The sequence below is a fragment of the Eurytemora carolleeae genome, unplaced genomic scaffold, assembly GCF_000591075.1.
Source record: "Eurytemora carolleeae unplaced genomic scaffold, Eaff_2.0 scaffold383, whole genome shotgun sequence".
In the NCBI taxonomy this organism is placed as follows: domain Eukaryota; kingdom Metazoa; phylum Arthropoda; class Copepoda; order Calanoida; family Temoridae; genus Eurytemora; species Eurytemora carolleeae.
In genome coordinates this window covers 417,228-429,930 of record NW_019396487.1, presented here as the reverse complement: position 1 = coordinate 429,930, position 12,703 = coordinate 417,228, and the positions used below count along the sequence as shown (strand labels likewise).

Here is a 12,703-nt window from a genome sequence, read left to right as displayed (position 1 = left end):
GTAACCGGCATTGTATGGTAGTTGAACTTAGAATGTAGAATTGTGGAGAAATTTTTCAGGATTCAGTTGAGACATGTAAAACGTTATAATGATGTATTATTACTTTGAGCGCAAAGTCGACGTTAAAAATCATCCATTTGGGTGGTTACGTTTGAGAATCGATTTTAGAATTATTAAATAACGACGAAGAAACATGTAAAAAAATTTACAGATTACTCTTATGATGTTTAAGAAACCATATATTTAATTGAAATTTTCTCAATAAATCGATGTTAGAATAAATTATTTATTTTTTATCGCTATATTGAATTTTTTTTTCTGTATGAATTTGTTCGCAGATTTCTTCAAATTCTTCAAATGTCGTCTTTTCAATAAAAATTCCAGGAAATCTAAAGAATATGTTTGTGAACAATGAAACATTACAGAAAGCAATAACTGAATAAGATTACTTATTTTCGATGATAATAGTTTATTTTTATTTGCTTAACCTGTTCCTAAACAACTTATTAGCTTAATGTAGACTTTTTACTACATTTTTCGTTGTCGTTATTAAATAATTAAAAAAATCATCCCTTAAAAATTATCTAAGAGGATTTTAAAGATTGAATTTTCGCACTTGTTGAACAAACACAGTAAAAAATTCTCAGTTCAACTGCCATATATTACCGGTCACTCCCTGTAAAGCTAAAAACGATATTTTCAGATTATTTATCAAATAAAGGTTTTAGGGCTTTGAATCCAGCATTAAACAGAGGGTCATATAAAATCATGTCTTCAGTTTTTAATGGTTATATGCACAAATGTAACTTTTTTTATAAATAAAATTTATAAAATCATGGTTAATTTGCAAAATAAATTTACTTTTTCAACATTGCAAATCGCAAGGTTAAACTGTTCTCAATAATTTTCGATAGGTCTAGTATCGAGGACTAATTTTATTCTTACTATTTATTATAGTTCTGAATTAAAAATTAAATCCTCTTAAATTTTGTTTATAGTATGTTTTCAGTATCAGGGGTTACAGGAGAAGGTTAAGAGGAGTATCCTCGACACTTAAATGGAGGATTGACGAATGTGACAATATGTGTAAATATTAGAGGCAGGGAGTTCTTATAATCATCCCCCTGCCTCCTTCCCCTCCCCTCAATAGAAACGATTTTCCCCCATTTTTAATTTTGCTTTAAGCGTCAGGGGTCCAGGGGCGTACGAGAGCATTTGTGTAGGGGGGGGGGGCACTTTTTGCGCGCAAAAAAAAGTTGTGCCCCTCCCCCTCAAAAACCCCTTTTTAGAAAAAATATTGATACATTTTTTAACTATGTAAACCATTCCATCGTATACACACTACCATATAACAAGTTCTAATAAATTATTTATGTAATTTTCTTAATTGAACTCATCAGACCCTTCCTTTTAATACTGTGTGTAAGCTTCAATGGGTGAAAAATAATAATGATATCAAAGATATATTTACACTGAAGGCAGCTTTTTTAATGAAACTTTTTTTGTAAAGGGAAAAAGTGAGATTTTCGTAGAGAGGGGGGGTGCGAGGGCCCCCCTTCGTACGCCCCTGCAGGGGTCCTCATGTTTCATTTCCATGCATGACTTACAACATTATCTGAGTAATTTGTAAAAGAGACTTCCTATCGTTTTTTTCCTCGAAAAAGCAATTTCCAGAAAATCCCCGTTGAAAGTTGTTTTCATGGATTTCAACCAAGATATTTCCTCCCATTATGTGGTATCTTTGTGAACAATCCTGTTCTGATTTTATGGTTATGAGTTAAATAACAGTTATGGAACAATCTATTTTCTACAAAATATACAAGAAACTCCTGCTAGGTTTCCTACTGAATCATGAGTCATTGTAACCAGCTCAGTGATAGGCTTGATTCAGATATTCAGACTTTGTGGAAGGACATTAAAAAATCTAAATCTCGGTTTTTCAAATATGACTGGAGAACGTAGCTTTCACTGCTCTGAAACCCCTCTTATTATCGAGAACCTGGATTTAATGGCGTGTAAAAAAAAATATAAATAAAGGGCTTCTCCAGATACTTCAGCTTTGTGGGAATACGCTCAAATCTCTGAGTCTTCAAGGAACGAATGCAACAGGGGGAAACCTGGCCCATTTAAAGGGAGGTTTGCCGCGTTTAGAAATTCTTAACTTGATGTCATGGAAACAGCTGACAGATGCTGGACTGCTTGTAATACTCTAGCTGTCTGGACATACCCTGAGATCCTTGAACATAGGGTATACAGATATACCAGGAGGCAATCTGGTAGCGTTTAAAATAGACCTGTCTTGTTTAGAAAACCTTAACTTGGAATCATGTAACAATCTAACAGATATAGGAGTTCAGCTGTTTCTCCAAATTTTCGGGAAATCCGTGAAATCGGTAAACCTTGTCCGTACACACATTATTGGGGAGTATATTCTGGAATACGATGAAGCCCTGCCCTGTTTAGAAAAGCTTAAAGGGACTGTAAAGGAAAAATTAAAGGGGGTATAGGCTGAAAGCTAATCACTTTAGCTCTCGATCGCGACCCATGAAAGTTATATCTGATGTTCCTATCTCGAGAAATTGATTTACAACTTTGTCAAATTTATACGAAAATTAATATATATACAATTTTGTATAAAAGTAGTGGGTTTAGATAGATCGAATTCAGCAAGTGTGCAACCAATCTGAAAACGATGATATCCCAGAGAAAGCTAATTGTAACTTAGGTTTACTCAATTCTAATTTTATATTTGTTATTTCTATTTTTATATTGCTTGACCAGAAATTCCACCAATGTCAGTGCAATAAAGTGGTCACGTGATACAGGCGGAGACACGTGACCAGTATACTGCTCTGCCATTGGTGATAGTTCCGGTCACGTGATTTAAGTTTAAGATTTTCTAAATTTTACATATATGAACTTTCGTATAATTTAACAAAGTTTTATATCAATTTCTCGAGACAGGCACATCAGATAAAACTTTCATGGGTCGCGATCGCGAGCTAAAGTGATTAGCTTTCAGCCTATACCCCCTTTCATTTTTCCTTTACAGTCCCTTTAAATTGAATTATTGTAATCAACTTACGGATAGAGGACTAGGAAAAACCCTTGAGCGTTGTAGAGATAGTCTTGAATACCTGGAACTGGACTGGACTGGCATAACCGGAGAGAATATGACTGAATTCACTGGAACTCTTCGCTGTGCAGTGTGGAATACCTAAATTTAACTTGCTGTCAACATCTGATAAACAGAGGTCTACGGCAGATGCTGAATCTGTGTGGCAGAAGATTAAAATCTTTAAACTTGGTTAAAATAAAAATTTCTTGAGATAATCTAACAGTGTTCGAGGGTTCTCTTCCTAGTTAAGAAAATCTGAACCTGAGTTATTGTCCCCGCCACAGATCAAGGACTTATTTGTTTCCTCCGGTTGTGCGGGAGTACACTTACAACTCTCAGTGTAAGAGAACTCATTTCACTGGAAAACATTTCAAGGATTTTAATCAAACTTTGCCTTTGTTGAAGAGTTTGAATCTAATTGGGTGTGGAAAGTTAACTCCGAACGGACTGCTTTATTTGCTGAAACTGTGCGAGAGGAGAAAACTGAGATATTTTTATCTGGTCCACTGCACTAAACTCTCATCTTATTCTAGACATAAAGTTCAACGCATATACCTTGGTATCAAAGTATATTATTAGACTAATTAATAAATAATTCAATTTGGCAATTCTTAAAATCTTGGCAAAGAGTTATAAATAGTTATGACTTCATTCATTTTTAGTATTTACACCACATGTTATTTTCTCTATTATATATTATGTATTATGTGATTTCTCTGTTTATTTGTTCTAAAAAATGTGAGAACGGCTGAGCCTCTAATGTGTGGTTTAAGGCCAGTGTGTTTATTTTAAAAAACTTGTTGGCCGAAACAAAATATATCTTATACTATTTTTTTAAGCCCTAGAAGATTTTTTAATAGCACTCATATAACGTGAAGCTTAAATTTTCATCTAAAATATGGGCTGGCGTTAAAAGACTTAAAAAGCCCATTTTCGTAGATTTAAAGCATTTATCAATAAAATTGAATTGTGTTTATTAAAAAACTTTAGGGCCGAAATAAAATATATCTTATGCTGTGTTTTTAAAGCCCTAAAAGTTTTTTAAATTTCACTCATATATCGTGACTATTAAAAGCTTAAATTTTCTTTTAAAATATTGGTTGGCGTTGACAGCCTAGTAAATGTGAATTTTTTAATTAATGAATTGAATAAGCACGAAGTTACGCATTTTTATCTGTGATACAGTTAGTGTTGTTAACTGTTTTTGAACGTTTTAAGAAAAAATTCAATAAATCTTCCAATATTTCAAAACTCTATCATGTTTAAGTTTGCTTTTATTAAACTTTGCAATATCTTTTTCTGAAGAAAAACAAGAAAAAAAACGATTGTTACATCACTTTCCTATTTGCATCGTGTTTGGGTCGTTTTTTGAGTATATCTTCTGCAAAAAAAGCGACCCAACTGAACTTAAAAACTTAAATTTTTATCTAGTTCAGTTAAACATCTTTTATTATGTCAATATAAGAGGAAAATAATTGAAGTGAGTACAAATAATCAAACAGTAATAAATGACATATATTTCAAGAAAACTACAAAACTCTGAGCGGCCCTTGTATTAGAAGGAAAAGATGACAATCATTCTGATTAATACATATTCTCACATATTCTTCAGATAATAAAAATCCTGTAGATAAAAAATCAATCTTTATTTTAATATGTCAAAGAAAAGAAATATAAGTTTAAAGAAAACATAGAAATTTTTCTCCTTCAATTGAATTTGATTGATTTTTCAGACATCAGGATTGCTAGATCTCTGTACCTTAAAAAATGCAATGTAAGTTAAGCACTTACTATCCTATATAATAAAACAAGACATTTATATTTATGTTCCCTCTGGCCGGCCAAACGGCTGGACCAAATAAGCTGACATTTTTTGTAGACACTCATGGATAGCCTGGAAGTGTCATAGGCCTAAATCAAAATATATCTCTTCATAGTAGAATCCACAATATTTTTAAAGAATCCACAAAATTTAAATATTAATTCATTCAATTAATCTTAACATTTTTTTTCTTGTGAAAAGTTTACACAAAGTATACAATAAAAGCACAAATACAATATTTTTCAAAGCTATTTTGTTTTGTGAATTGGTGCTAATATAGTTTAATTCGTACAAAGTAAACCTGAAGAAAAATATAAAATTCCTCTTATATTTATTTAGGAAATTTGTGAAATTTAGAGAACAAAACTGGAACCCTTAATCTCAATCAAAATAGACTTTTTAAACGAAACTGTTATCGTATCATTAAAAACTAATTTATCATGGTCTGATTATTTAAAAGTTTTTTTTTGTGGATGTAAAAGCCAAATATCTTTTATTGGAGACCAACATACGGGGCATGGAGAGGTAGCAAGATGCGTGGAGACAGGTTCGTTGGGCTTGGAGGACATACTACGTATCAGGAGGCTCTGGAGGTCACTTTGCAGGGCTCATGGCGGCCCTGCACCCCCCCCCTCATCTGTTCTATTGTAAAAATACATCAATAAATATATATTATATAAACCTGATAAATCCGTCCTGTTGTGGAAATCCATCAATAAATTTTGAGAACTCTTCAGGTTTCATCGCCTCTCCTTCCCCTCCTTGAAATACATTTTTTCTGATTAAATCCGGGCCCACCAGGAGACCATTGTGCTTTTAATTTTTAATCATTCTACAAAAATAATGTGATTTAAATTAATCTTTATTAAGGATTGATGGTACAAGAATAAAAATAATCAAGTGTTTGGGATCTTTTCTTAACAATTTTATCTCTAAAAACGTATTTAAAATATTTTTATAGAAGGTTTTACCATTCTTGACGGCGTTTTCAACAATTAAAAATAACGCAAACGACATTCACCCATTTTTTCGTTTTAAACGCATATAACGACTAAAAAGTTTAAAAGAGAAAAGGCGAAAAAATTATGTTTAATAGGTCAAATTGTGATCGAAAGCCACAGTTTTCTGGGATAAGGACCGAACTGTTAAATCTGCGTGCAATGGAGTCATTCCACAGTATTCTGGTTACCCTTGGCAAAGTTTGTACGCTGGAACATAGGGCAACTATTTTCTGAATAAATTCATAAAGCCCATTTTTATAAAAAATATTTTCTACTGTAATCAATGATAGTTTCTATGCATGGTAATCCACAAAGGACGAGAGACGATTAAACGGACTGTAAAGCTTAAAGCGTAATTTTAAGTGCTACAGAGACGCTTAAACACTTTGTTAGCAAGCTGTTTTATATTTAAGGAATTTTAATATCTAATTTCTAGAAGTGGCAGAATAGCAATATTTACATTTAATTTTTTAAAACCGCGTTGGACAAAGGATATTCTAGATTTAATAGATATTAATACTGAGTTCTCTGTCCTCGATCAGTTAAATGTTTAAAGGGTATCCTGGTGAATCAGGGACTTCCTTCTTTAAATGGATGGAACTACGCTCAGTGTTCCTTTAATCGTCTCATACAATCAGGGTTCCTGGAAGCTTTTGATTTTAGTTCACAATTTAAGAATATTTGATAACTTGATATTTAAAGAGTTCCATAATGTTGTCATCGATGTCTCGTCCTTTTTGGGTAACCCTGTTTAATATTAGACCTGGTTGTGTTTGGCACATCAGAAACCGGAGTTGACCGACTGGGATCAAACCTTCTCCGTCAATATCTAGAACAGCCAGACTCTCGGTCACCTCACAAGGAATCTTATGAATGTAGTTGTGCCAGGTACGTTTGTTTTAACTTCATAATTGAAACAAAACTGTTCGAAGTCCAGCCTGACCTCAATTGGTTTGAAAGGCACTGGACTGGGTTAAAATTTTCATAATTTAAAAACTTTCACAGAACCAAATTTGATCAGATCAAATCACGATCTGAATAAATCTAAAAATTTACAACGCCCATGGTTAGTGGTTACTTTCTATTTTAAAATAGAATAAAATAGTTAAACATTGTTTTATGTTTTTATTCTGTTGTACCTCTTCATCTGTAGAATGAATTTCTTTGTCCTCCGCAACCTTACTGAGTGCAAGAAAATCCGGGAACTCCATTCCATTTTTTCTATACTTTTTGGTCCACTCGGTTACCTTAAAGGTACTGTCGACGTGATTACAAGTGATCATCTTTTTAACAATTTGCGAGCACTATATCTCAATAGTACCCTTATAATCTCGATTGGAGCAAAAATGAGGAAAACAGATTTTATATATATATCATATACTTTGCTTATCTGGGTGGGTGTTTGTTTGTATCCAATAAACGGGCTGAACCGACTGGGCCCAAATTTGTTGTGGGACCTCACGTGACCCCAAAGAAGGTTATGGATGATAGAATTTTCAAAAATTTGCCTCTAAAAAATTCGATTTTTAATAAATTTTAAAAATCCTCGAAATTCTTTTATAAAATCCGCAACATTTTTTTTTTTTGTTTCACAGTGTAAAGAGAAAATATTCACAATTGAAATAGAAGATGGGTGCGAAGTGCCCTAAAAGCCGAGTATAACAAACAGGATTTAGGATTATGACAATTCCACATCCCTTGAAACCATAATCGAAAAAACCAATAAACGAAGAGCCAAGAAACAAAGAGCCAAGAAACGAAGAACTAAGAAACCAATGAGGATAAAATGTGAAACGCTCGAATGTGCCGTTAAGGTTGGTTTGAATAAAGGTTTCATAAACATTATTGGATTTGTTCTTTCTCTCGAGTATATACTCGAGTATATATATATATATATACTATACAGGGTGTACCAATATACACGGGAATTACGTGATAAATACTAAATCGTCATTTTTCAGAATTTCATGGTCAGACTAAAGTTACGTCTGCCAGAATAAAATTTTATCATTTTATGTAAACAGTTATTTTGTAAAACGTTATTTGATGTTCAAATATAACATTACTGCAAGATAATCAGGGAAGAGGAACAACTATTTTTTGTGTTTGTATACGGTCATTTCTTATTTTACTAAGTACAGCATTATTCAATCAATACATATAAACCTCGTAGATATAAACAAACCATTCTTAACCCTAGCACACGAAACATCCACGGATTAAAGCTTTGCTATAATACCTGGGATTTAAGGGGATCATATCCTATATCTGAACCTGAGATTGGAGAAGATTATGTCTTATGTCTCTACCTGGGATTGGAGAAGATTATATCCTATATCTGAACCTGGGATTGGAGAAGATTATGTCTTATGTCTCTACCTGGGATTGGAGAGGATTATGTTCGTTATCTCAAACTGGGATTGAAGGGGATTATTTCCAACATTTCTACCTTAGATTGGTGAAGATTATGTCCAACATCTCTACCTGGGATTGGAGAAAATTATGTTCGTTATCTCAACCTGGGATTTGAGAGGATTATGTTCTTTATCTCTACCTGGATTGTAGGGGATTATCTCTTATAATTCTACCTGGGATTGGAGAGGATTATGTTCGTTATCACAAACTCGGATTGAATGGGATTATTTCCAACATTTCTACCTTAGATTGGTGAGGATTATGTCCTACATTTCTACCTGGGATTGGAGAAGATTATGTCCTGTATATCTACCTTGGATTGGTGAGGATTATGTCCTACATCTCTACCTGGGATTGGAGAAGATTATGTCCTGTATCTCTACCTGGGATTGGAGCGGATTATGTCCAACATTTCTACCTTGGATTGGTGAGGATTATGTCCTATATCTCTACCTGGGATTGGAGAAGATTATGTCCTGTATATCTACCTGGGATTGGAGAGGATTATATCCTAGTACTTGAAGAGCAGCTGCTGCCCGGCTAGCAGGTATTCTGCCGTTGGAACTGCAGAAATCTCCAAATACTTGCTAAAGAAATTGAGTCTTTGCCACAAACTCTGAGTTTCAAATTCCTTTATATATATTTATTCCAATGTCGAAGACATAAGATACTTTAAACTATTAATTCTGTTAGGTCAGAATATAAGTTCGAAATATCAAAGATTTACACTATTAGATTACAAAGGATTAAAACATTTGAGTTTGTGGCAAAGCCTTAATTCAACTTGATTGCCGACGTAATTTCAATAAAATAATTACATGCACTCTATTCGCATTTCATGAACCAATGACGAAGATCACTTTAATCCGAAAGTTGAAAATTCACAATTGCAAATTTAATTTCCAATTGCAGGTGTTAAAAAAATGTACTTAATTTATTTCTATAGAAAATGTAAAGGTGACAACATCTCCTGCATAATGGCGTTGTAAATCAGACATTTAGCTTTTTACATGGCAGAATTTGTTTGTCTCTTTTTTACCTTAATGAAGGACATTTCTTGCCCGGGTGAAATCTGTAAATTTTAGAAATTAGATCTGGGTGCCTTTGTCATTAGGTTGCGTAGATTTATTCATAAATATTATAAGAATTTTACTTAATTTAATTTTAAAACATTTCTAACCTTTTTGTTTGCCATGTTTGATTAATAAAAAATCAATAATCTTTATTCTGAAAAAGTATGTTTTTAAATTCACTATAGTATAGAAAGGTTTGTTCGTCAAAAATGTTTTTCTGAATTCATGTAAAGGTGATTTTTATCTTTCTAGCTATCTATCTATCACATTACTCTTCTTTCTATCTATCTATTCATCACACTACATTTATCTCTTTCTATTTTTTCTATAACACTACATTTCTACTTATCTATCACACTACATTTATATCATACTACATTTGTATATACATGTCTATCATACTACATTTCTATCTATATATCACACTGCATCACTGTCCAACATATATTTATCAAACTATACATATATATATCTATCTATAAAAAACACTACATTATTTCTATCTATCTATTAAACTACGTGTATATCTATCTAGTATCTATCTATCGCACTCCATTTGTATCTATCTTTTAGTGTGTTTTAGTGTGTTTAACCATCAGACTTAATTTCTATCTATCTATCAAACTACTTTTCTACCAATCATTTCAATCTATCTATCTGTCTATCTATCTATTTATCTATCTATATATCACACTACATCTTTATCTATCTATCAACAACTTAACATTTTTCTATCTATATATCTATATTGATTGAAATACAGTATTTTAGAAAAATAGAAAGAAATGTAGCATGATAAATAGATAAATAGATTGCTGTAACGTTAAACTGTGTTATAACCTGACATGGAAGTTAAATAGGAAAAAGCAAGTATTTTTATATGAAAAATATTATAGTAGGACTCCAGGTTAAACTGTGGAATAGAAAAATGACTATTTTAGATAGCCCTAAGTCCAACGAACATGAAACATATTAATTGTGCAATGTACACAGAGCAATTTCACTTAAGAATTTGATTTTTAAGCTATTTGCTTTACAACAGATTTAATATTCACACTAGGGTTGAAATGCTTTATTCTACAGTATAAACCAGAAAACTGTGGAATAGGAAGACGACATGCAGTGTTTCATGTTCTTCGGACTATTAAGTTATAATTTGTGTCTAAAAGTCGTCTTCCTATTCCAGAGTTTATGATTATTACTGTATTCGGCTGTTTCCAGCTATCATAGCAGGAGTTAACTATTCGAATCTACTTCATATATATATATATATATATATATATATATATATATATTGTATTGTATAATATTATTATCATGATAATTATACTTCCTCTACATCTGGTTAAATTCAGCTGTATATGTAATATAATTAGTTGCATGGGGGTCAGGGGCGCAAAAACAAGTATTTACTTTAAGTAAAGTAACGTTATGGGGGTCGGCCATCCATTAACACAATTTTAGTTTTAAATAAATCATGTTTAGAACTTTAATTCAGATGTAAATTATACATTCATTAAAATTATAGACGTTTGGAATCTAATTTTTAATAAAAATTCAATATGTAAGAGTTATATAATGCAGTAAGTCTTATTGGTAACCATAAAATGTTATTACAAATTTAATTTCATCACAAAAAGTCAGAATTAGGTCTATTTTAGTTTGGTAGGGTATGCACACATGAACAGATTTTTTTTTGTAAATTGTGCTCCCCTACATTATTGTTGTGCAGTATTGCGGCCCCCTAAACCACTGCCTGAATGTACACCAGGCCGAGGGAGGTAGTAGATCTGCAGGGCACAGTCATCTGCCTTTTCCAATCGGTCACAGACAAAACACTGAACAGTGAAAATAAACATTTCTTAGAGAGAAAATGTTTGCATTTCGCATAATCGCGCATAATCGCTACCTCTGTAGCAATCATTACTCCCCTTATTGAAATGCTATTGGCTGCGAAGTACTAAAATGTTTTAAATTTCTTGTTTGTAAATATATAACAAATCAATTTCATTTTCTCATACTCGTGTTTAACATGATATTAGAGGAGCTACGAGGTTACAAAGTCGAACTATTAAAGACGGAAATGTCCTAGGAAGTTTCCTGTTTACTATGTAAATACTACTTTTTATTAAGCGTCTTCACAATACACTGACACATACCAGCACTGCACACTAGACTGAAGCAGAGGGTAAACTTTATGCGACATCACTGGCATGACTTTGTGACTCCTTAGTTTTGGTTAAAGGGACCGTTCACTTATTTGGGTAATTTCATGGTAAAATAATTTCCGTTAGAATTCTGAACGAAAAACGGCCTTTTCTCCGGCCACAGTTGTCTTTGAAAAGTAAGATCATACCAATCAACCTTGGATTGGTGAAGATTATGTCCTACATCTCTACCTGGGATTGGAGAAAATTATGTTCGTTATCTCATCCGGGGATTGGAGAGGATTATGTTCTTTATCTCTATCTGGATTGTAGGGGATTATCTCTTATAATTCTACCTGGGATTGGAGAGGATTATGTTCGTTATCACAAACTCGGATTGAATGGGATTATTTCCAATATATATAACATTAATGTTGTACAAAATTCATGAATGATGCTCAATGCAATAAATTATCATTTATACACAGGACTTGTATAACGTAGAATCAAAACTAAAGGAGCTACAAGAACATCCCATTCCGTCTATAGTTTGCAGTAAATAAGCATTTTTTCACTGATTTTTGAGTAAAACCTTTCATAACTCAATAAACACAAACTATAGCATGACAATTTTGAAATATGAAAAAATTATCCGGTTGCATTATTACATATTAGAAATTGAAAACACTTCTGTTCTTCTCAATAACTCTTGAATAAGAGAAGTTGTTATTAAAACCTGTAAACACATATTTACTTTAGTTGGCCGGCATTCATTTTCAGAATGTACTTGAAGTCATGTCATGTGCTTATATAACATATGTCTAGTAAAATCGAAAAGTATGCTTTATCTGAATCGCTAAAAGGGAGTGTTCGCGAAAAATGAAAGGGGGTATAGGCTTAATGCGATAAAAAAGCGCTTTGGATCGCTACTAATCTTACTTCTATTTGTTGCGTCTATAAGGAGAAAATTGTTAAAGACGTCTAATACCGAATAACATGGCGTCCATACAAATTGAGAAAATTGCAACATACGACTTAGACCGTAAAAAAATCAATTTAATTTCAAACAAATCATTCAGATATTACAACCTATAGTCATCGATTATCTTTCGCCACATTTATATATA

The 12,703-nt window shown here is 32.6% G+C and overlaps 1 protein-coding gene across 1 annotated transcript; it reads right to left on the bottom strand.

The window, feature by feature from the left end:
* Positions 1 to 4,748: 4,748 nt before the first annotated feature.
* LOC111704169 (calmodulin-related protein 97A) lies at positions 4,749 to 9,583 on the bottom strand. Its single transcript, XM_023476320.1, has 7 exons — positions 9,537 to 9,583; positions 9,396 to 9,428; positions 8,845 to 8,943; positions 7,081 to 7,188; positions 6,705 to 6,795; positions 5,623 to 5,701; positions 4,749 to 4,877 (listed from the first exon to the last, which is right to left on the bottom strand). The coding sequence occupies exons 1-7, from the start codon at positions 9,549 to 9,551 to the stop codon at positions 4,826 to 4,828; spliced, it is 477 nt and encodes a 158-aa protein (XP_023332088.1). The 5' UTR covers positions 9,552 to 9,583; the 3' UTR covers positions 4,749 to 4,825.
* Positions 9,584 to 12,703: the final 3,120 nt, after the last annotated feature.